The sequence below is a fragment of the Phodopus roborovskii genome, unplaced genomic scaffold, assembly GCF_943737965.1.
Source record: "Phodopus roborovskii unplaced genomic scaffold, PHOROB, whole genome shotgun sequence".
NCBI classification, from domain to species: domain Eukaryota; kingdom Metazoa; phylum Chordata; class Mammalia; order Rodentia; family Cricetidae; genus Phodopus; species Phodopus roborovskii.
In genome coordinates this window covers 4,587,501-4,612,343 of record NW_026126648.1, presented here as the reverse complement: position 1 = coordinate 4,612,343, position 24,843 = coordinate 4,587,501, and the positions used below count along the sequence as shown (strand labels likewise).

At 44.4% G+C, this 24,843-nt stretch overlaps 1 protein-coding gene across 3 annotated transcripts in view; it reads left to right on the top strand.

Moving 5' to 3' along the window:
- The window catches only part of Tbc1d19 (TBC1 domain family member 19), a 95,968-nt gene that overhangs the window by 65,506 nt on the left and 5,619 nt on the right, over positions 1–24,843 (top strand). For all 3 annotated transcript variants that reach the window (XM_051174082.1, XM_051174080.1, XM_051174081.1), the window contains 4 exons: positions 9,321–9,353; positions 14,819–14,928; positions 16,790–16,881; positions 22,515–22,630. In XM_051174082.1, the coding sequence (XP_051030039.1) occupies positions 9,321–9,353; positions 14,819–14,928; positions 16,790–16,881; positions 22,515–22,630 (351 nt within the window). The remainder of the gene's footprint in view (positions 1–9,320; positions 9,354–14,818; positions 14,929–16,789; positions 16,882–22,514; positions 22,631–24,843) is intronic.

Genomic DNA, 24,843 nt, shown 5'->3' with positions numbered 1-24,843 from the left:
ACTTTTCCCCCATAAAGATCTGGATTGTTCCCTCTCACACCAGCAAGTTAGACCAGGATTGTGGGCTGCTGTTTTCACGGCTGTTGCCAAGCTGGAGAGTAGGGCATGGCAGTGGGTGGATAAATTAAAATGCCACAGTTATGTCTTCCCAAAATTCTCACTTCATTAAGCATCCCCCTTGTTGTAAGGGTATTTCTTCATTAGGTTGCAGGGGGTTTAAAAAGCTGATTCTAGCATTTTTTCAGTTGTGCGTTGCTTTGCTGGAGGGACAGCATTTGGGAGTTGCCTCCTCCAGTCTTTCTGATCAATACTTTCAAAATTCATCCTGGTGGCTGTGTAGAATGCAAGTGTCCTTAAAGTGTGAACTCAAAGGGAACAACAGACTGTAATAGTTTCGATGACCAATATGTCCAGGATTTGTAATCATCTATAGCGGAGAGTCTGTGGTCAGTAAACGTGAGTTTGCAGAGTGAATGAGCAAATGAACGAGGGGAGTAGATCAGGGGAGTCCAGAGGGACAAGAGAGGAGGAGGCTTTCCCGCTAACAGGAAAATGCACATCCATCCGCTGGGACTCCACTGTGAGTGGTCCCTACGGGCGTAACGTGCGATCGCTAACCTCTGAATGACACTGAGGAGGGAAGTTTGGGGCTCTGGAGCATAAATTTAGATACAAATGAAAAACTCATTAAATTCTTATTTTAAATATGACCTTTGGGTTCACACTTAGATGTTGTTATAGTGTAATGGTTTGGAAATTTTTAATTATTTAAACAAAGAGTCAAAGTCATAGTTTCAAGTTTTAATCAATAAAGATAATGAAAATAGCTTAAAAGCCAATTTATTCATTGTCTTAATCTCTGTCTTTACTGACAAGTTGGTTATATGTAAGGTGAGAATAAACAGAGGAATTTACTGTTTTAACAAGTGAATGTAATAAAATGTACTAAGCAACCCCAAAGGAAGGGATCCAGCCCCTCAGCAGGTTTGAGTTGAATTGAATCGGATGCGCTTAATAAAGATGGTGAGGGCCGGGGGCAGCAGATTTGGTAAGTGCGGACGGAGCGTGGTGTATTTGTGGGCTTGGGAGTCGTATTCACTGTCTATGTATTTTCTAGCCAAGACTGGTTTTTGTTGACAGTGTTTTCTGAGCTTTGTCAAGGGCGTGTTAAATGACTTCTTTGTACCATTAGTCCTATTACACGGGCTGGCCAGTTAACATTTGAGAACTTCCTCAGATGCAGAAGGGAGGCGTGGATCTCAAAGCAGCCACCATAACATAGTCGTGGAAGGTGGAAGCCAGATTCAGAACGTGTCCCCAGCACTTACCTTTGCACAAAGCACGCGCTTGGGTGACAGCAGGTGAATGAGACTTCACTCTTGAAATGCTGAAGCGTAGAGGGGCAGAGAGTGGCCTGAAGAAACTGGCCAGGAAACAACCCGACAATCCAGGAAGCCAGTGTGCAGCCTGGAGTGCCCACGGCTCCTTCCCTGCTCCTCGGGGTCCCTGCTTTCCTTCTTTCTTCCCTCCCTCCCTCCCTCCCTCCTTCCTTCCCTCCCTCCTTCCCTCCTTCCCTCCCTCCTTCCTTCCCTCCCTCCCTCCCTCCTTCCTTCCTTCCTTCCCTCCCTCCCTCCTTCCTTCCTTCCTTCCCTCCTTCCCTCCCTCCTTCCTTCCCTCCCTCCTTCCTCCCCTCCCTCCCTCCTTCCTTCCCTCCCTCCTTCCCTCCTTCCTTCCCTCCCTCCCTCCTTCCTTCCTTCCCTCCTCCCTCCCTCCCTCCCTCCCTCCCTCCTTCCCTCCCTCCTTTCTTCCTTCCCTCCCTCCTTCCTTCCTTCCTTCCTTCCCTCCCTCCCTCCCTCCTTCCTTCCTTCCCTCCTTCCCCTCCCTCCCTCCCTCCTTTCTTCCTTCCTTCCTTCCCTCCCTCCCTCCTTCCTTCCTTCCCTCCCTCCTTCCTTCCCTCCCTCCTTCCTTCCCTCCCTCCTTCCTTCCCTCCCTCCCCTCCCTCCTTCCCTCCCTCCTTCCTTCCTTCCTTTCTTTTTTCTTTCCTTTTTCTGCCATGATTGTATGATGTTCTTCTTCAGACCATGGAGACTTTTTAGAGCACTCTTTAATCTGAGACTCTTCTTGGGTTTATGCTCATACTTAAATGTGGTTCTTATTCAGTGAAGAGCATAAAATGGCTAAGGGGATGGAACACCGGTTGTACTAAAGATTATGCTGGTATATTTAAACACAACACCTCATTTGTGGTTGAAGGGAACCCAACAAAAGTCCATAAATTAAAATAAGGATTCAGAGAAGGATGATAACTTGACTAAAGTCACAAAGAATTCAAATCCATGTGTATATGACTCTATTAAGCCTTTGTTCTTTACATTGGGTCATATAGAGCATCCTATGCTAGATCTTAACCACACATTTATAAGTGAGTTTTTACTTGCATGTTTTACTTACAAGCCTTTATTGTATTTATAAACATTAACAGCATTATCTGGCACCTCACAGAAGATGCTGTGCTGGATTCTGAAGATGATGCACAGTGTGAAATGTGGTCCTTGCATTGTGTAGAGCAGTCAGATGTCAGATATTGGGAGAGTGAAGTGAAAGTTTAGCTGGCCACGAGAGACGGTGATGGGCGCCTCTCTGTGTGGCCATGAGTGATGGTGATGGGCGCCTCTCTGTGCGGCCACGAGAGACGGTGATGGGTGCCTCTCTGTGCGGCTGTGTGGCTCACCAGCCCGATCACCCTGATCTTCCTCACTAAAGGTGCCCTGTCCTGATTAAGCCGCCACTTAGCAGACCCTCAGAACTTGCCGTAGATGAAAAGAACAGTAATGGCTCCATTTTAACCCTCTGATGGAAATTTCTCAGCAGAGGATTAACAGGGAAAGACAATATAGGGTTTAAGAAATACATTTTATTTTACTTTATATGTGAATGTTGCAGGGGTGGGGTGTGAATAAGAGTTCGGGTGCACTGATTATCGAGATAAAGAGAATAGGAAGATTTTTAGGTTATAGCTCACTCTAATAGAGTTTTGATGGGATGTGTTTTATACAGAATTACCATTGAAAGCTACTAAAGTATGAAAGTGCCTGATTAAGCCTGCTGAAGCAAACATGGTGTGCTATCTCCGGACTCAGGATTGTGCTGGAAAGAGGAGGCTGGTATCTCAGGTTGCAGGGCCAACTCAGGGGCTTCAATCCCACTCCGTAGACGGTTAACCGATGTAACAAAAGCAGAATTTGAGTTTCAGTAATGAAGGCCTGTGTCTCACTTATTTTACCCTCTGTAGAGACTACAGAGGAGGAGGCTAAGTGTCAGTCAGTGAGACAAGGGGGAGTTCACCAGACGCGTGGTGGAAGGGCGAGTCGGCAGCAGGGAGCCCCGAGGTAGAGGCCGTCCTCATAGTCTGAACAGTATTTCATTAGATAACTTGGCAATTTCAAAATTGGTTAGGGACCGAATCATTTGGAGGGAGGGTTTTTCAGAACCACAGGTAAGAGCTCATGAGGGTCCAATTACAGACCCTGGATGTAGGTAACTAAATAAAAGGTTTGAAGATAGCGGAGGCAGACTCTCTAGGCTTTGTGGACTCATTCTGCAAGCATGTAATGGGCACGAATATATTCTTGGCACAGTGCTTATCTTAGTGGATAGATAAGCACCAAGCAGTTCCTATGCCCAAAGGACTTACAGTAAAAATAAATAAAAATGAATTATAGGGCAGTGAAATAAGAGAAGGGAAGTGGCTTGTATTAGTTACTGACTTTTGTCAAGTATTGTCTTGCATTGCATATATTATCGTATTTACCTTATAGGTGAAAGCTGGTCTATCCATAACCCTCATAGGACCCATCTATCATAAATCTAAGGGCGGTAACATTTTCTGTGTTTTCTTGCCTGGACACAGACACCTTCATAACAGTCCGGAAGGCCAGGTTTGGATTTTGTGACTCCTCGGCAGTCCCTAGAGTATATGTACAAACATGCTGCTCCTGGGCCACTCCCCTGGGCCACTGTCTGTCCTACGGGATTTATCCATCAGGACTGAAGAGAACATGTAAGGCCTGTGAGCTGGCTTCAGGGAGTTCTGCCTGGAAATGTGGAGTGGTTACTCAGAAGAGACATGAGCTTTGTGTAGGGGGCACAGTCAGAATAAAGCCCTCAGCCCAGGGCTGTCCTTAGCCTGCAAGAGCTCCGGAAGAACAGATAGGTTCCCTCTGTGTCTGTAGTCAGCAGTGGAGCTGGAATTGCATAGTGCTGTCTGAGTACACGGAGGAAGTCTTGCCTCAGTCAGGGCACATCAGCCGGCACAGGAGTGCTCTGTGACAGGCTGTTTGGGGTGAGAAGTCAGGGACTGTTGGGAGATGTTTCTAGAGTGTTACTGTATAGTATCAAAATACACTACATAAAGTTCTCAAATAATACGATATATATTTTTTAACCTTGAAGGGTAAGTCGGGGACAGGGCTGGAGGAGAATGTCATTGCCTATAGCCTTGTCCACTCAAAGGCCAAAGGGTATGAGGGTCCCCGGGGAGGGAAGAGTCGCGTGTGTAGAGTAGGAAGATGAATGATGTTGCTGGTGTAGCTGAGTGTACGGCTGACCAGAAAGAGACCAGGTACTGCATCGGGCACCAGAGCCCAGGGAGAACCGGAGAGTGCCCATAGCCTACAGGTTCCTTTCAGAAGGAGGCACGGTTCTGGATTTCACCGTTTCAATTGAAGGTTAATAAGGAGGATTCTGGTAGAGAGAGAATGAAAGTAAACGTGGCAGAGCCTCGGGAGGCAGCTGAGATTAGGAATGAGCAGGAGAACCACAGAAAACAAAACCCATAACCTGGCTGGGGGAAGGGTGGCGCACGCCTTCAATCCCAGCACTCGGGGGGCACAGGCAGGCAGAACTCTGTGAGTTCGAGGCCAGCCTGGTCTACAGAGCAAGTGCCTGGACAGGCTCCCAAACTATTCAGAGAAACCCTGTCTCGTAAAACCAAAACAAACAAACAAACAAAACACGTAAACTGAAGTTTTGGGGAAAACAGCTTGATCTGCCCCAGGTCATTGTTGCCCTGGTAATATTAAGGTTGAGAAGGAGGTTTCAGTTGTTCAGAACCAACTTAGCCATGACAAGCAGAGACCCGAGATCTGGCAATCAGAAGTTAGGGGCATATGGGCAGAAAACAGACTTTATCATGTAAGAGTGTCTAGGGAAGAAAACGGACTTCTGATGATGGTGTGTGAAGAGATATATAGGTGTGTGTGTGGGGGGGGGGTAAAACCTTTGAAAGTTTTGCAAGGAAACTAAAGATACAAAGACTTAGGAGCGCACACTTGCCTCTGTGCGTCCACAGTAGAAGTAAAGAGTGGACAGGCCGCCCACCTTAGCCTGTGCTGTGTGTGAGCTTTTCTCCTCTGGGCAGTAGCTGCCTGCCAGGCCTTTGGGACAACGGTCTGGTGCTTACCTATACAACCCGTGCAGCATCCTCTACCCCTCTGGCCTGCCTGTTCTCCTCATCCCGATCCACTGTGCTAGTTTTTCTTCATAGTACTTATCACTGTCAGAATGTAGAAACGTTTCCCTAACAAAAGGTCGTCTGCAGTCCTTAGAATAGCATCCAGCACACACTAGAGGTTTAACGGGTGTTTGATGAGTAATATGCATGGAGGGGAGAAGGGATAATTGATGGACAGGATTCCAAAACAAGATGGGCAGACTTTTCTATAACAAGCCAGGTGGTTGGTATTTGCAGTTTTTCTGGCCACTGTCTCTCTGTCCTTTATTGTTATTTATCTTCTTAAATAATCCTTAAAAATGCAAAAGCCATTCTCTGCTCACACGCCAAACATAAACAGGTTGTGGAGTGAAATTAGCTTGCAAACAGCTGGGGACCTTAAAGAAACAGGATTTAGTGATCTGGGAGGGGAAGGGAAAGGTCTTCCTGCTGAGGATGGAGTCAGAAAAAGTGCAGTGTAAGGAGCAGGCAGGTCAGGTTCGTGCCAGTGACTTCAGCCTCCTGCAGGGAAAGTGAGGACTGCCGGGTGTTAACGGAGAGGGCATTTTCAAAGCTCAGAGTGGCTAAACAAACAGAGATAAGGAGACCCCTGGCCAGCAGCAGAAACAACCACAATAGAAATGACTTATAAACTGGCGACATGCGGGGAGTATGGGGAGACATCAAAGACAGGAATGAGACTTAGAGCAAGTGACACCTAAGCGCTATGTATGCTGCCTAACTTCCGGTGCCGCCTACATCTCAAAATAATTACTGAGCTCCCATTGTGACACTTCTATTAAATTGTCTTTAAACAAAGAAACATGGCCTTGCTTTGTGCCTGCTTATATCAACACTATACATTTATTACAAACCCAAGCATTTCAACTCTCTCTTAATGGCTGAACCACAGTCATTGTCTCATTTAATCTTGTAGTCTAGGTTCTAGCATGTTCTCTGATTTGTGGGTAAGGAAACTGAAGCTTATAGAAGTTAAAAAAAAAAAAAAAAAAAAAAAAAAAAACTTATTGAAAGACACAAAAAGCTCCTAAAAGGCAAAACCAGATTAGCCAGGCATGCCTGCTTTTCCCTCATCGCATCCCTCATCAGGCTCTTCAGACTCAAAGGGCAGTGGCTGCAGGGCTGGGTCCGCACGGAAGGCGCACTCTGGACAATACTGCCCTTGCCCCTTCCTGTTCACCATGTCTGTGCTGCCTCAGATGAGGACGTAGAAGGTGCGCATCAGCAAGACCAGCAAACACATTTGGTTCCGATGCAAACCCAGAACTGTCTGCAGCTGGAGAGGTTCACCACAGAAGAAATGGGGCGGACACGAGTTCAGCCCCTACTCAGGCCAACCCACTGTCTTAGCTGCGGCCGGACGAGCAGGGAGGAGCACACGTGGGGGAGCACACATCCGGGGAGCACACGTGGGGGGGAGCACACGTGGGGGGAGCACACTGGGGGAGCACACGTGGGGGGAGCACACGTCAGGGGGGAGCACACGTGGGGGGAGCACACGTGGGGGGAGCACACATCGGGGGAGCACACGTGGGGGAGCACACATGGGGGAGCACACATGGGGGAGCACACGTGGGGGGAGCACACGTGGGGGGAGCACACGTGGGGGGAGCACACGTGGGGGGAGCACACGTGGGGGGAGCACACGTGGGGGGAGCACACGTGGGGGGAGCACACGTGGGGGAGCACACGTGGGGGAGCACACGTGGGAGGAGCACACGTCGGGGGGGAGCACACGTCGGGGGGAGCACACGTGGGGGGGAGCACACGGGGGGAGCACACGTGGGGGGAGCACACGTCGGGGGGAGCACACGTGGGGGAGCACACGTGGGGGAGCACACGTGGGGGGAGCACACGTCGGGGGGAGCACACGTCGGGGGGAGCACACGTGGGGGAGCACACGTGGGGGGAGCACACGTCGGGGGGAGCACACGTGGGGGAGCACACGTGGGGGAGCACACGTGGGGGGAGCACACGGGGGGAGCACACGTGGGGGGAGCACACGTGGGGGGAGCACACGTCGGGGGGAGCACACGTGGGGGGAGCACACGGGGGGAGCACACGTCGGGGGGAGCACACGTGGGGGGAGCACACGTGGGGGAGCACACGTGGGGGGAGCACACGTTGGGGTCGGTCCTAAACTTTCAGATGAGAATAAGTCAGGAGCCAGGCCTGAGGAACTTTTCCTGAGGAACCATTCAGGAACCTCATAGAGCCTCCAGGGGTGCCTACCCATTTGTGACCAGGCTAGGGTGAAGGTAAATAAATTAGACATGTTACATGTGACCTTCATGGTCAGAATTAGGAATAAGAAGTAGACATTACAGGTAGCTGCTCCCACAAAGATGCCTTGGAAACGGCCATGTCCTCTCTTGCGGGCTTGCTGTAGACTGAGGATGAGCTGGGGTTTCTTAGAGCGTAGTTTACACGGCCCTCTGGCACTGTTTTGTTTTTCTTCCTCACAGGTTAGAAGAACACACCATTCCTATCCTTTAAAATAAATAAGTATAAACTTGATTTTTTTTTCTAGAGAGCATTGATAAACTGATTTAGTGCACTGTAATATATTCAATGGTGTAAATTACAGATACTCTGTTTAGAACCAAGACTACATTTTCACAGAATATAGCAAAGCTTTTAGTATGCTAAAGTTAGGCTTTTAGTCTTTCTTTGCAAACACTGTAGACTCTGTGTACAATTTTCTCCAATGACGGTATAATTTATAAATATGAACTTATAAAGCAGCCCTGTTAGTGTCTCCTAAGTCACTCACAGGATAGAATCATTAGTAAAACGGATGAAATACTTGTCTATAAAGCGATGTGTACAGGAAATGCCTTGGAATTCTCACTGATCCTTGGTGGACCGGATTCTAGCGGGTGGGGTGTGATCGTGTGAGGACGAACATTGTCAGCTGATTGTAAGAGCATCACAGTAGTTCTCAAGTCTGCCTATGGCCGGCCTTGACAGCTCGCTCCGTCTTTGTAAACGTGCATGTTCGGTCCTGCTTGCTCAGCATCTCAACAGAACATTAACTGGATGTCTCATCGGGTGAAGATTTCTTTTCGATTCTGGTCTTTTCAAAGGGAAGAGTCCAGCTGACAGATACAGAGTAGCAGAAGTTAATTTACAGAGCAGTGTAAAATGACAGTACAACCCCGAGAGAGTGGAGCAGGCTGACCCAAATGTGTAATGTGGGGTGAAGGCAGGGTGGGCAAATAGGCCATTGGGTGCTGCCTTGTCAGTGTGTTCTGTCTCCTTCATAGGGCGTTTCTTCCCATGGAAAAGCCCACAAGGGAAAAGGTCCAAACTGTGATGCAAATGCCATTATAATTAAAGCTTAGGCCTGGGCTTTTGCGCGTGATAGTCACATGATGCCCTACTAGTCCAAGTGTCACGGTTAGGACAGGACAGTGCTTTAGCTTCCGGCACAGCGGAAGAACCCAGCTGCAGTAGCGGGCGCACACGCACAAAGCTGATTCTAATGGTAACTGAACAGACGACAACACGGCAGGTTGCCAGCCCTCTCCTCCCCTCCCCGACTCCCTGCCCAAGACAAAGACACATCTGTAGCTTTCCACAGTTGCCTCGTGGTTAGCGCTTTGCTTACTCAGGCTTGGACATATGTTTGAAAATGTCCAGTTTACTCTCCTAAGTGTGTTAAAAACAACTGTTAGTGGTTGCTATCACTGTCTTTCTGGCATTTGAAAATGGAAGAAGAAAGAAGAAATGTCTCCATTTACAGTTTTGACCCTGTACCTCCTACGTGGAGCAGACGTGTGTGACTGATGTGTTTTTTACTTTTCAGGTGTGATCCCTTTCCACGGATTTTCCATGTATGGTAAGTTGGGCTTGATATAGTCATTTCTTTTGTTCTGTTTTGGAAGTTGAAACATAATGGTAATGCTTTGTATCTCACCGCTCGTAAAACTTAAAAGTACTATGTGCACTTTAAACATTGAATTCAGTATTTTTACATGTCTAAGAAAACTAAAAATAAAGATCACAACTGTACAGGTAATGGTTTCTCAGCATATGAGAATTAGAACACACTGTGAAGGCTGCTGTGAGCATGGCATCTAATCTAATAAAATAAGGACACATTAGTATTTAGCTCTATTATAGTAATAAATGCAGCGTGGGACTGAAACAGAACCAGACACGCTTACTAATGGCATCAAACTGACGCCGTAGACTAAGCCCACATACTGTGGATACCTGTGTGTTTGACATGAAGTGAAAAAACATGCTGGAGAAAATACAGCGTCTTCAACAAATGGTGCTCACCAGACTGGACGGCTGCTTGTAGAAGAAAGAAAATAAATCCATACTCAGCACCCTGCACAAAATTCAACTCCAAATGGATCAAGGACCCCAACATAAGATACCCACTATCTGATAGAAGAGAAAGGGGAGGATGGGCTTGAACTCATTGGCACAGAAAGGGCATTCTGAACAGGATGGACAGCCCAGCACTAAGACCAACAGTTAATAAATGGGACTTCGTGAAGCTGAGAAGTTTCTGCATGGCGAAGAGCATCGTCTTTCAGGCAAAGAGGCAGCCTATGGAATGGGAAAAGATCCTTACCAGTTAGACATCTGATAGACAGTTATTGTCTAAAATATATAAAGAACTAAAATAACTGAACATGGGGGAAACAACCCAGTTAAAAATGGGGTAGAGAGATAAAGAGAGTTCTCAAAAGATGAAACACAAGTGGCTGAGAAACAGGTAGAGAAATGTTCAGCATCCTTAGCTGTGAGGGAAATGCAAATCAAAACTCCTGAACGTGGGTGTTGGTTAGGGGGCTTTGGCAGTCTATGGAGCCTCTGGTAGTGGATCAGTATTTATCTCTAGTGCACGAATGGACTTTGGGAGCCCGTTCCACATACAGGGATACTCTCTCAGCCTAGACACATGGGGGAGAGCCCAGGTCCTGCCCCAAATGATATGACAGACTTTGAAGACTCCCCAAGGAAGGCCTCACCCACCCAGCAGAAAGGGCTGGGTTTTGGAGGGGGTGATAGGGGAGGATGGGAGGGTGAGGGAACTGGGATTGACATGTAAAATAAGCTTGTTTCAAAATGAAAAAGCCTGACCCAAACTGATAGAAGATAGAAATTAAATATAGGAAAAGAAAGGTGAAATCCTAACTAAATATAAACCAGAGGAACTTTCAGTGATGCTTCAACCATTAAACACAGGAAATTTGAAAGTATGAAAAGGACCCCTAAACATGTGTGAATACTGAAATCAGACATAAGAAAAACACTTACATGAGTCATAAGCAACAAGTGTGGCTGGTAGCAAAAATGGCTCCAAACCAGGCAGAGCCCAGGCCTCTTGGATCTCCTGAATCTACCAAAACTTTGGACAAGAATGCACACTGTACTGGAGGGAATCGTGTGCCAACCTGACACAAGCTAGCGTCAGTCTTCAGAGAGGAATGGACCTCGGTTTAGGAGACTGATTCACAGGTGTTCAGCACTTTCTCGATTAGTAATCAATGGAGGAGAGCCCAGCCCATTGTAAGAGGTGCTCTATCTATCTGCTTGGACTTGTGGTCCTGGGTTCTGTACTAAAGCAAACTGAGCAAGCCAGTAAGCAGCACCCTTCCGTGGATTCTGCGTCAGCTCCTGCCTCAGGGAACCTGCTCTGAGTTCCTGTCCTGTCTTTCTTTAGAGGTGAACAGCAGTGTTGGAAGTGTAAGCTGAATAAACCCTTTGCTTCTGTAAAAGAAAGAAAAGAAAAGGGAGGGAGGGAGGGAGGGAGGGAGGGAGGGAGGGAGGGAGAAAAGAAAGGTAAACCTCAGGGGAAATGCTTTCAGGATAATCCAGCTTGGGTCATCTAAGGCCTGTGTCTGAAGCACAGGTGCCATGAAGTGTCTTCAGCGATCGGGACTTACCTTCAACCTCTGGGAGGTAACAGCGTCAACAGCAATGGCCTACGATTTGGGGGAGTATCTTGAACTACCATGACCAACAACTGGAAAGGGAGCTTCTCATGCCTGGTGTTGGGGTTTTTGTTTGTATTTGGCTCATTGTCAGCCCAGATGGGAAAATGTCATTTAAAAAAAATATATATATATATATATGCATATGTATGTATGTACGTATTTATGTATGTATATATACGTACATACATACATATGCATATATATATAAGTTTATGTGTATTATATGGAACTTCATCCAGGTAAATAGGTGATAATATGATTCTTTTCCCAGACATCCCTACTTTTCTTTACCCTCTTCATCCGGCTCTCTGTGCTGGCACCCTTCCCGCTCTCTAAGTAACCCCCCCCCACACACACACACACTTTTCCCGTTTTCCTCTTCAAATCATTTGTGCCATCCATGCTTCCTCCCTCTCTATTTCTCCTCCATCTCTCCTGGTCCCTCTTTACTTTCCTAGTGCCTGCAGTTACTGGAGATCAAGGATCACATCTGAATATTCAGAGTCAGGAGCCACAGATGGGAGAGAACACACGACGTGTGTCTTTCTGGCTTTGGTTTACCCATTTTCCTGTACAGTTGATGATTTTGCTTTTCTTTGCAGCTGAATAGTATCCCCTGGTGTGCGTTCCCCACACTCATTCTCCACCCTATGAAGGGCATTTCACTTTCTCGTCACTCCCTAGCTATTGTGAATAGAACACCCGTGGGTATGGCTGAAAAAGTATCTGGGAAGTTAGCTGTCTAGCCCTTGAGCATTTGTCAAGGAGTGGTGTAGCCGTGTTATATGGTAGGTTGAGTTGCAGCTTTCTGAAAGTTCTGCACATTGTTTTCTAGAGTGTTTGGTGCCATTTGTAACCTCACCAACTATAAAAATGAGAGTTCCCTTTTCTCCACATCCTCTCCTGCACTTTTTGTTAATTATTTTGTTGATCTGTACCAGTGTGACTGGGATAAGGTAAACTTTTGAGTTATTTCTTATTTTAAGAACTCTGTTTAGATCCCTAGCCCATTTTTTAAATGTCATTTTGTTTTGTTTTTTGACTTTTTGTTGTTTAGCTCTTTATATAATCCGGATATTAATCTGTCAGATGTACTTTTGACAAAGATTGTCTCCCCCCGTTCTGTGGACCACCTCTTCGCTTGAGTGACTATCTCTTTAACTGTGCAGAAGACTTTTATTTCTGTAACTTTCTACTTGTCAGTTGTTGGACTTTATTCCTGGGCAGATGAGGTCCTATTCAAAACGTCCATTCATACGCCTAAGTCGTGTATGATGTGCTTATGTTTCCGTCTAGCAGCTTCTGTTTTGTGGGTTTCACGTTAGGTCTTTGATCTACTTAGAGTTAGTTTTTTTCTCCCCCAGGTGATAGATTCAGATCTATTGTCGCTAATCTAGCCATGCAGTTTTCCTGGCATCATCTTTTCCCCAGTGTGTGTGTTTGGCATCTTTGTCAAATATGAGTTGGCTGTAGTTACATGTACTCAAATTTGGGTCTTCATTTTTTTTCCCCCATCGTTTTTCTCCAATCACTTCACAATCAAGTGAAGAGGAGGCCCACAGAATGGGAGACGGTTTTGCCAGAAGCACATCTGACAGAGGGTTAATATCCAGGATACATGAAGAACTGAAAAGCAGTCAAGAAACAAACAAACAGACACATTCAAAAGTTCCCTAGGAATCTGAGCAGAGAGTTCTTAAAGAAAGAAATGGAAGAAGTATCTCATTGTCCTATCTACATGTTTGCTTTTGTGCCGGTAGCATATCAGTTTTTATTACTGTGGCTCTGCAATATATTGTGAGGTCTGGAATGATAATCCCCCCACTTAGTTCTCCTTGCTCAGGATAGCGTTGAGCCGTTCTTTACAGGAGCGTGGGCTTCTTTCTCACCGTTTGGCTACATCACTGAAAAATGGAATATGTCCCCCTGAGCCCTGTATTCACTGAATATAAATCCTGTGGGGGGGGGGGGGAGCCTGACGAACCCTTCTCTTCCCTGTTCTGCAATCAGAAGCGGATCTTGTGCATGTCTTGTGTAGGCAGCCGTAGCCTCTGTGAGTTGAGGAATGCAATGGCTTGTGATGTGAGGCGGTCTGTGTCCATCTTTATTTTCCCACCGCTTCCTGACTCCTCCTCGCTTACATTCTGTCTGCCCATTCTCCCACCATGTTTCCAGAGACTTGAAGGGGGTGATATAGGTACCCCCTCGTGGCTGAGCATTCAACTGTCACTCATTCCCATCCTTTATGAAAATGCATTAAATATGTGTGTAAAAATGTAATAATGAAATGGATAATTTATACTAATAAGCAAAATATTTGTGGTAAGAATACTTATCTAAGAAGGAGAGAGGATGCCTTTATTCTGATTAATAATACTTGGACATAGAGTAAATATTATACTCAGCAATATTAAAATCTTTGTCTCTAAGGAACTAATAATGATGTCCCTTTGGTACTGCCTGTGTGGTATAATCCTTTGAGGGTCATAGCCAATCGAACAAAGCAAGATAAATAAATAAGGAAATAAATACTGGAAAGAAAATGAAACTTCCATTGTTATCAGATATGGTGATTATGTGTGTAGAAAATCCAAAAGAATAATCAAATGATCTGTGAGGGTTAATAAATGGACTTAGTAAGGGTTATGAATGTGCAACTGATACGAAGGCGAACTTTCTACCTATAAGCTAACGACAAAGGCGCAGAAAATCACATCTTTTGTAGGAGCTCTGGCTTAGGGTGGAGAGTGTGGAGTGTCCCCTTTAAGATGTGCGGTGGGTTGGGGCCTTCATTTCTGAATATCTTCAAGGGCACGTGAACAAAAAGCCGGGTTAACAGGCGAAACCACAGACCCTGAAACAAGTCTGTGTGTGGCCTTGGATAGTATCTTAGCTCCCTTTTGCCTCAGTTCCTCCATCTGCAAATCTCCAATAGCAATTATCCTAATGAACTGTTACGATGATTTAAACAAGGATGAGGAACGTCTTCATGGGAGGCTCGGGGTAAAGGCCAGCACGGGTATGTCACCGTGTCTCAGATGAAGTGGGAAATGGATGTTGCCTTCTCCTTGCTTCCCTTTTATGCATTCGAAGGTGGCTCAGGGGCTTCATTCTCAGGGAGGGGGCAGGGTGGGATTCTAACCATTTGTAAGTTGTTCACCTGTGATACTTAGCAGTTGTTTGAACTTTCGCATGCATATTCCCTTTTGCCATTAAAACACGGTGTATGCATGACGACAGACTTTGCTGTGGGTATGACCGCTAGACCTTCCTGTTTTGTTATTTGCATTTCACGAACTTACTCTAAACACCTTAGTCATGCAGTATTCCCAATTATGTTTTCTTTTAGTTGCACCACTGTGTTTTCTGTATCACGAACCGTACAAATTGTATCAGATATTCCGTGAGATGTACGTCCGCTTTTTCTTCAGGCTCCACTCCATCTCCTCCCATCCGTCTGTAAGTTCACATGCTGGACCGGCTCAGACTCCAAACCGTTCTTTCCTTAAACAAAGAGTCTCCTGCTCAAATTACAAAGCAAGAAACTCTACAGTTTCAAATAATGTTTTGCAGAGTAGAGAGGAAAACATCTTGTATTAACTAGGTTTTTAGCTTTCTGTGTTAAAATAAGAAAAAAAAGGGGGGGCTGTCTAGATTCTCGCCCTTGCCTTCCTCCTTTGTTGCTCTGTCCATCTGAGAAGGGAGGTTGGCGAGGTTCTCTGTGCTGCTGTGGGAAGTTTACAGAACAAGCAGGTGAGGGCTGAGTGGGTACTCTGCACAGAAATAGCTACTTTCTTCTCTTTAGTATTGCTGTAATTATCATTATCATTTCATCTTTTCAAATGAAAATTGAGCATTTATTTGTCTTGTGGCCAATTACCAGCTCCTTTACTATGTATTTTCGTTGTATTTGTTCAGCTCCTATACTGACTGCACTTTAGTCTCTTGTTGTGTATTTTAGACCTTTATCCTACCTTTTATTGCTCATGAGCCCTGGCAGGGCAGCATTGGCTTTCCTGTCAGGGTTCCCGTCTGGAGGTCTTTGGTCTCCTGTGGGTTGTCTGCCTAGCTCTCTGTGAGAACCTGTCCCCTGGAAGGCGGGGCAGGTCAGCCAGACTGCCCAGGGAAGACTGCCCCTCCTACTGAATTGAGGAGCTGGTCTTCACCCCTCCATTTACAAATCTGTGCTCTGGCTCTGCTTCCTTTGTCTTCAGATGGCCCTCCTGCATTGCTAGTGAATGTTGGCAACTAAGAAAATTCTAGAACGTCACAGAGAAGCTAACAAATCATCTGAGACTCTCTCAAGAGAATTGGATTTAGTTGTTACCTTCCATTCCTATTTAACCTAGACTAAACAGAAAGGTGATATTAATAATTCTGCTTTCTATTATCGTTCTCATGATAACACACCCACACGCACAGCATGTTCCCACAACACAGTCACACTCACAGTATGCACACACACAAGCACACAGAAACGTGCACATGCAGACTCCATACACAATTTATGCCTCAGAGTTTTGAAAAAACGAACTATCTGGACAGCGCCCAGCCTCACCTTCCAGCCCCGCCCTTTGCTCCTTTAACGGGGATTGACTGATGCTCATCTCATTTTCATGCTTATCCTATTTCAAACCGTGCCAGGTTAGGGACTCAGAGTGGGGGGTGAAAGTTCCCTTATCAAGAGCAAGCGGAGGGGCGCTGAGTCCCCGAGAAACTTTCAATCAGAGTTGCTAAGGAATAAATTCACAGGGAAAAAAAATTGCTTAAATTAGTTGCTTCTACTTTACAAATAATGCCCCCCTTAAAAAAGTAGATTTAGTAAACAAGCTTTTATTCTGAGTAATCAAGTATTCTTGTCTGATAATGACTATTTTTGTTTGGTAACTTGATGTGATTCAAAGTGAGGAAAGCCAGCAATGTTTTCCCAAAGGGTGAGGCTGCGGGCAGAGACTCAGATGGGCAGAGCGGGACAGGGGTGGCAGGAAATGCCTGCAAACTGGAACACCTCCAGAGAAAACTAAGTTTGCCGGACCTGCGTGATTTATGTGGCTCACCAAGTGGCAGGTTGTCTGTAATGAATGTTTATGTTTGCCTTGGGTCGTGGAGCTGTGGCGGTGGGGGAGTGCTTAGTACGTCAACAAGAGCATGTTCGTGATGACGTCAAATTTACCTTTCAATACCGGGTCAGGGATGCATTGGCGTGTTCTGTTCTCATTCACAGGGAATATTAATGTGTATTGCCCTTTTTAAATGATTGTTACCATAGCTCACATTCAAAGACTGACCTCTGTCTCTTTTGACTCACTGTTGGACCCAGGGCATCGTGTCGCTCTGCTTGCTGTTTGAAACTCTTCTTCAAACCTATCTTCCCCAACTCTTCTACCATCTCAGAGAGATCGGAGCTCAACCGTGAGTATTTTTATTGCCTCACTGCATCTTCACAGCGCTTCCCGTGGTGAAGCTGGAAACACAACACTCTTGCTCTCTTCCTGCATGAACAACCACAGTATGTCCTCAAGGAAGTAAGGCAACAATTCTGCCCCCAGAGTCCTAATCATTAACTACAGCTACACTGTGCAAAAAAAAAAAGAAAGAAAGAAAAGAAAAGAAAAAAGAAAGAAAAGAAAAAAGAAAAAAATGGGAAGGAAGAAAAGAGAGGGAAGGAAAGGAGAAGGAGAGAGGGAAAGGGTTCAGGGGGCCGGGTTTGTGGCTTTAGTGGGAGAGCACATGTCTGACATGTACGAGACTCTGGGTCCAGCACAGAAAACAAAATGTACTTGGAGGACGACCAGTGTCCTGGTGGAAGCTGTATTCACTGGATTGATTTCTGTGTCTGGTATAAGGATCACCACATTAATCTAAATTCAGTTCATTATGGAAACAGATAGAGCCTGGGAAATGCGACATCACCACAGTTAAGTCAGTGTGGACTAGAGTGATCAGAGCACAACTGTGAAGCAGCGAGGTTGAGGGCTGCTGTTCACACTAAAGCGAGGCTGCCCAGGCACCGCCCAGCAGCTGTCCTGTCCTCTCCTTACACAAGTTTGCATTTCCTTCACAGTCTCAGCATGAGCAGTAGGTGGATAGTGTGAACGTGCGGATTAGCTCTGACCTCGGTAAATGGTCTGTCTCTTTTTAAATACTGTTATCTGCATCAGAGTCTGGCTCCTGTCCTCTCTAAGCAGCCTCACACAGTGTTAAGGAAGGTCTGTGTGAAAAAGGACGCTCGCTCTGTGAGACTGTAGGACTTGACTATAACCAAGTGTGGCATTCATCTTCTCCATACACACCTACAGCAGATGCCTACCTTAGTGGGCATAAACGTAGCCCAGCTGCAGATCCCAGGCGAAGTTATTTATGCTGGAAATTCATATTTATATTTAAATCAGGATAACTCAATTTCTTTATCTCAGAACGAAGGGAATTCCCACCTTATGGAGTTGTTTCCAGATTAAGTGAGTATAGACAAGACACAGACATGGAAAGTGTGGACATAAACATTCTATCGCCTTTCTCTGAAGACCCATTGGGTTTAAGAAAGATTTCAAGTGTTCTTTAAAACATAACATTCTTGATATCCTTTGATAATGTAGAACTGAGACTCTTGCTTCCTTGGCCTCATTAGAAAAGTATTCTGTTCTTAAACAAGACTAAAACAGGCGTGTAGCAAAAATAATTTATATTAAGCGTAAGTCACAGACCTCTGTCTACTCTTGTGAAATTAGAAGTTGAATATAACTAGGCTTTTTTTTTTATTGGACTGAAGATGTTTAGTTCATTGCTAGAAAATAAAATATTGGTAGGTTTATCTAGTCTATTTGTACAAGAAATATTTAGATTTTGGTGACTTAAAATTCTTCAACAGGAGGAAGTATAAACACCCAGTAGACAGGTAGAAACCAATTTTTTAAAGGCGTTCTTAGTGAGAACTGCTCCTACTGTGTTTTTGTTTTTTATTTTTTACTTAGTATACTCTCTGTCTCTGTGTCTGTCCCTCTCCTCACGTGGACACACACACACACACACACACACACACACACACGCATGCATGTATGCTCGCACGCACACACACACATACACACATGCGCACACACACTATTACTTAGTATACTCTGTCTCTGTGTCTGTCTCTCTCTTTCTCGCACACTCGCACACACGTGCACACACATGCACACGTGCACAAACACACGCGCCTGTGTGTGGAGATGAGAAGACAGTTTGCATCCGTCAGTTCTCTGGTTGGACTTGGTTCTGGGGATGGAACTCCATTCATCAGGCTTGACAGGGTCCACCCTGCCTAGTTTTGTTTATTATTCTGCCTAGGGATTTTTTAACTTTGGCCATCTTTGAAAGAATGAGTTTTGTGTTCTGTTGAGTTTTCTCTTGTTTTACAGTTTCAATTACACTCACTTCTGCTTTCACGTTTCTTGGTGTTTCTATTTTTAAGTTACTATATCAATTATCAATCTTTTAATTTTCAAGCAGGTTTCTTGTCAAAGTATAGTTGAGTCTTTCTATATAGTAATAGGTATTCTAACTGATATGTTTATGCCAGTTATTATTTAACATAATTATTGTCATTTGATAGAAATCTATCTTGATAGAATTTTCTGTTTCCTGTGTTCTTCCCTTTCATTCACTTCTGCCCCCGTTTGAAAACTGAGCACTTTTTATCCTGGTTCACCGCAGTATTCATTGTTTGTGCTGTTGATGAATGATCTTTGACAGGTGCCTCCTGTTTCACAGAATTCCATCAGTAAAGAATACAGCCCACTTTTAAACAAATTCTAAGCCTCTGTGTCTGAACAGCTTGAAATTGTACTGAACATCTCGGGCAGGACCGTTTCAAACCTTCCTTTCTGTGTTTGCTATGAAGACTGCCATCTCTACCTGTCAGCAACTTGATTGCAGTGTGTCCAGACTTAGATTTCTTTGAGTGTATGTTGTTGGTTCTGTTGGTCATCTTATGACTTGGTTTCTGTTGTCATATTGGGGGACTCTTTGGTTAGCTACCATCCTCCAGATATGTTTTGTGCAACACATTTATTCGCCTCGTCTTCTGGGTAACGATGACACCATGCAGATGCTTTCAGTTTAGTCCCTTACCCCACCTGCTGCCAAGATGCTTGAAGCTCTATATGTACTTCTTGTTTATGTGTCTGTTTTAATTTTTGTTATTTGGTTTTCCAGTCATTTTGTCTGTACTAGGGACTGGAGACTTCTTTAGACCACGTCTCCATTGATATATGCTCAGTCCATTGACTCCTTTCTTGGCCATTTCAATCTACTATCATACTACTAACTTGGAGGTTTTATCATAATGTTTCATCTTTTTCAAATAACTATTATACTATCCAATTCCACAATTTTCATCTTGTCATTCTTCATATAAAACTCATGGAACTGTATACTTGCAAGGGTAGATTCTGCAATGCTAAACCATCCCTCAGTAAACTTCATGATTTTAAGCCATTGCAGTGCTGTGCTGTCTGTATGAGAAGAGATATCATTCCTTCCCAAAGACACTGAGAACTTGAGTACAATGAGAACGATTGAGTTTAATAATTTAGATGTATTTTTGAGTATTAAATTTTTTATGGATAAAGTTTTCCTTTGTTTGATTTTAAACCAATCAAAAGGCTTAATTTTTAAATACTACTAACCAATACTTGGTGATATTTGAATCTAGAATAATTCAACAACAAATTTAACTGTGACCTTCCAGGTATATCCAGTGATTTTTAGATACTAATAGAAAATACAGAAATGTGAGAGGTTTGTTTATCTCTTTTTTTTTTTGCATATAGAGTATTTTTTATTTAATTTTATATAACAAAGTCCAATTAAATGAAAACAAACATTTATACACAATATTTGGGAATTTGGGCATCGTTCTTTCCAAACTACTTCCTGCTGGTAAGGGGCGCTGTCTTGGGGGATTCGAAGAAGATTCAGATATCCTAGCTGTAGTCTGTAGGGCTGTTTTGTCCAGCTGTTTGGAATGTAGGATCAGCTTGTACTCTGTTTCAGGCGGTCTGGTGTGATCAAACCACATTAGTCTGGAAGGAATCCACATCTTTTCATTTTCTGTGGAAACAAAAATAGAAATACTTTTCCCCAGTAACTTGTTCTTCAACTTAAATTTTGGAGTCAAAGCGTTTTTTTTTTTTTTTTTTTTTTTTTATTATTTTACATGTCGATCCCAGTTCCCTCTCCCTCCCTCCCCCCAAGCCCTCCCTCCCTCCTTCCCTCCCTTTTGCCCTCTCTACCCTCTCCCATGCACTCTAAACACCCTCCCCTCCCAACCCCCCCACCACAATACAATATGTAGGGGAATGCCATCCAGTTGGGGTCATGTAGATCTGACAGGTCCTGTGAAGTAGGGACTAGGGCTTCTCTCCTATCTCTAGAATAAGGCAGTTATCCCTCCATGGAGGATATGTTTGCAAAGTCCTTTTGTGCACCAGGGATACATCCTGGCTCCACTGTCTGAGGTCTCTTAGGCTGCTCAGACCTTCTGGCTGAGACCCATATTCAGGGGGGTCCGAGTCAGACCCCTGTTGGCTTCCCAGCTATCAGTCTAGTGGCCCTTAGCTCCTCCTTGTTCAGGTAAGCTGTCTCTATGTACTTCTACTGCATGGTCTTGTCCTCTCCATCTGCTTCTGGGTTCTAGTTTGACTCAGTGTTTATGTATGGGTGTTTGCTCCTGTTTTCAACAGGCATTAGTTGAGGACTCCATGGAGAAGTTAGTTGTTGATCTCACTCTCCGGGGAAGGGCATTTATGATAGCCTTTCCACGGAAGCTGAGATTGTTAGTTGGGAGCAGTCTTGTAGTTCCCTCGACCTTTCTTTGTGTTCAACTTTATCTTCAAACCAATATTGGCTCCCTCTTTTATGTTCTCTCTCTCTGTCTCTGTCTCTCTCTCTCTTTCCTATTTTCCATTCCTAACCAGGCTCAATCCTCCTGGTCGCACATGCCTTCCTCTCCTCCCTCTCATTTTCTCCTACTTGAGAGGTTTGTTTATCTCTTATGGCATAAAAACCACATGTCTCACTTCCTGATTTGGGGGAAATTGTTATTGTAATATAGATGACTGAGATGTGTGGGTACAATGTGTTGAACTGAAAAGTATAAAAGCACTAAGCACTCTTTAAAGTACTTAGAACAACAATCCAAAATGTCGTATCTTGGATAAATTAAGATTATCAGAATACAGCTGTTGGCTGGGCGTTCGTGGTGCATGCCTTTAATCCCAGAACTCAGGAGGCAGAGGCGGGTGGATCTCTGTGAGTTCAAGAACAGCCTGGTCTACAGAGCTAGTTCCATGACAGGCTCCAAAGCTACACAGAGAAACTCTTTTTTCAGAAAAACAAACAAATAAACAAAAAACTACAGTGTAAGATGGTTTATAAACATTGCAGTGAAAGATGGATTATAAACATTACAGTGTAAGATGGGTTATAAACATTACAGTGTAAGATGTAAACATTGTAATGTAAGATGGTTTCTAAACAAACATTGCAATGTAAGATGATTTATAAACAAACATTACAGTGTAAGATGGGTTATAAACATTGCAGTGTAAGATGGTTTATAAACATACATTGCAGTGTAAGATGGTTTATAAACAAACATTGCAATGTAAGATGGTTTATAAACATTGCAGTGTAAGATGGGTTATAAACATTGCAGTGTAAGATGGGTTATAAACATTACAGTGTAAGATGGGTTATAAACATTGCAGTGTAAGATGGGTTATAAACATTGCAGTGTAAGATGGTTTATAAACAAACATTGCAGTGTAAGATGGGTTATAAACATTGCAGTGTAAGATGGGTTATAAACATTCACTGCATCATACACAGTCTCTCAGGAGTTTAGGAACATCAAATTGAACACTCATCTTGTCACTTTGCAGCTTTTAGGAAATAAAAAGTCTCAGATTTACAACAATGACAAAATCAGTTAGATTCTTCTAATATTGCCTTTTTTGAGGAAAGGATCTAGCAACACAATTAATCCTTATTTTTCTTGCCTATAGACTTCGTATATCTTTTAAGTGGATGGTTCGAGCTTTCTCTGGATACTTAGCTACAGATCAACTCTTGCTTTTGTGGGACAGAATCCTAGGATACAACTCTCTGGAAATTCTTGCTGGTAAGAGTAAGTGCGTGTTTGTGAAACACATGCTGTTTCTACATGAAGTACCTTTCCTGTCTAACACTCACCTACTGTCATTAAAGAAGGGGAACATGAGATGTACATGCAGCAGACATACTGTTATACCTGACTTCATACATGCACGCATGAGATGTACATGCAGCAGACATACTGTTATACCTGACTTCATACATGCACGCATGAGATGTACATGCAGCAGACATACTGTTATACCTGACATACATGCACGCATGAGATGTACATGCAGCAGACATACTGTTATACCTGAGGTACATGCACACATGAGATGTACATGCAGCAGACATACTGTTATACCTGACATACATGCACACATGAGATGTACATGCAGCAGACATACTGTTATTCCTGACATCATATATGCACACATGAGATATACATGCAGCAGACATACTGTTTTACCTGAGGTACATGCACACATGACATGTACATGCAGCAGGTATACATGAGCTATAACATTCTGTCCCGTGTTCTTCTCAGACACTGAGCCCCTCCCCCAGCATATCTCAAAGCTCTTCTTTTCTAGACTGCAGTTTATCTTGGACTCCAGCCCTTTCATCTTTGCTGGTAGTCTCTGGCTTCTACCCTGGTGCCAAAATTTCTTCTTTTAGGTATTCTCTCATTAAAAAAAAAAAAAAGAGGCATTTCCTCCTTTACTAGAGGAAGCCACAGACCCAGCGATTATTAATGCTTAAGCAGTTTATTCAGCACATGTATACCAGTCATGCTGTAACACACCAAGTACATACTTCTTATGTGTTTGGGACCCTAGTGCACAGTAGACTCAGATACTTAATTACAGGATTATCAGAAAATTCAGGTAAAACTAGGAAATTTCTACAACTACATACGGGGTACAGAGCAGCTGGCAATGTTTTGTTTGCTTCCTTCCTTTACGGTTAAAATCACCTCTGGGATATTGTGGAAATAAGGCTTAGAAAAATAACGTGTCAAGAGTATTCTCTGGGCACCATATTAACGTTTTCTTGAGTGCCAGCGGCCCACAGTATTTGGGTGACATTTGGAAAGGTGAAAGAAGAATAATTCTAAAGTACATGAAGATAAATGTCACCTCAGGTGCAGCCAGACGGTCACTGATTGATGGTTTAACAACTCTCAGTTTCCTGTGGTCATTTTTCTTAAAGCTCATATAAACATGTTAGGGAAGAACAGTCTACCCTCTTCATCGTAGCTAAAGGACAGCGGCAGATCATCTAGGAATGCAGGAATGCCAGGCTTTTCAGACATTTCTGACCAGCTGCCCCTACCCTTTGCAGAGGACCCATGTCTTCATGGAGACGGCTAACATGTGCCCCTCCTAGGGCCTTTGAGATGGCTCAGTGGGTAAAAATGCCTACTGCCAAGTTAAATCTCCAGGACCCACGTGGCAGGAGGAGAGAGCCACCAGTTGTCCACTGACTGACACACATACCATGGCTTCCATATGTGCACTTCCATATGTGCTCACACTCACACACACATACGTGCACACACACACAATAGTAATACCACTGTTGAAGGCAGCCCTTTTTTCCTTTTTAAAGATTGTGTGTGTGTGTGTGTGTGTGTGTGTGTGTGTGTGTGTGTGTGTAGTTACCCACAGACACCAGAAGAGGGCATCCGAACTCATGGAGGCTAGAATTGCAGGAAGTTGTAAGCCAGCCTTCCTGGGTGCTAAGAACTGGTCTCTGGTCATGCAAAAGAGCAAGCCTTAGAGCAAGCCTTCTAACCGCCGAGTCATCCCTACAGCTCCAACCACGCCCCCTACTACCCAGGGTGTTCTCATGCTTTCTCTACTTCCTCTACACCTTCTTTCCCTGGAGCCTTCTATTTTCTAGACTAAGCAGTCTGGTTTTCTGCTAAAATCCAGACATTTCACAAATGTCTGGATTTTATACTTCACCAAGTTACTCTCTTTCGGGTATAGCGGAATCTCTGCAGCGTGTACTTCTCCCCATTTGCTGTCATTTCGGAGAAAATAGTGCGTGAGCTCAGGAGGAAATTCAGTGTGAGAAAGCGCTTTCCCTGAGGGGGGTCGAGCAGAGTAAGCTTTGTCACCGGGAAAGAGGACAAGTTTCCATGTGAAAGAAGCTTCCACTTAGAGAGCTTTCCAGGACTCTTGAGGTTTAACCTCTGGTTTTGTGCCTCATCACTGCCTTAGCTGAAGGGAA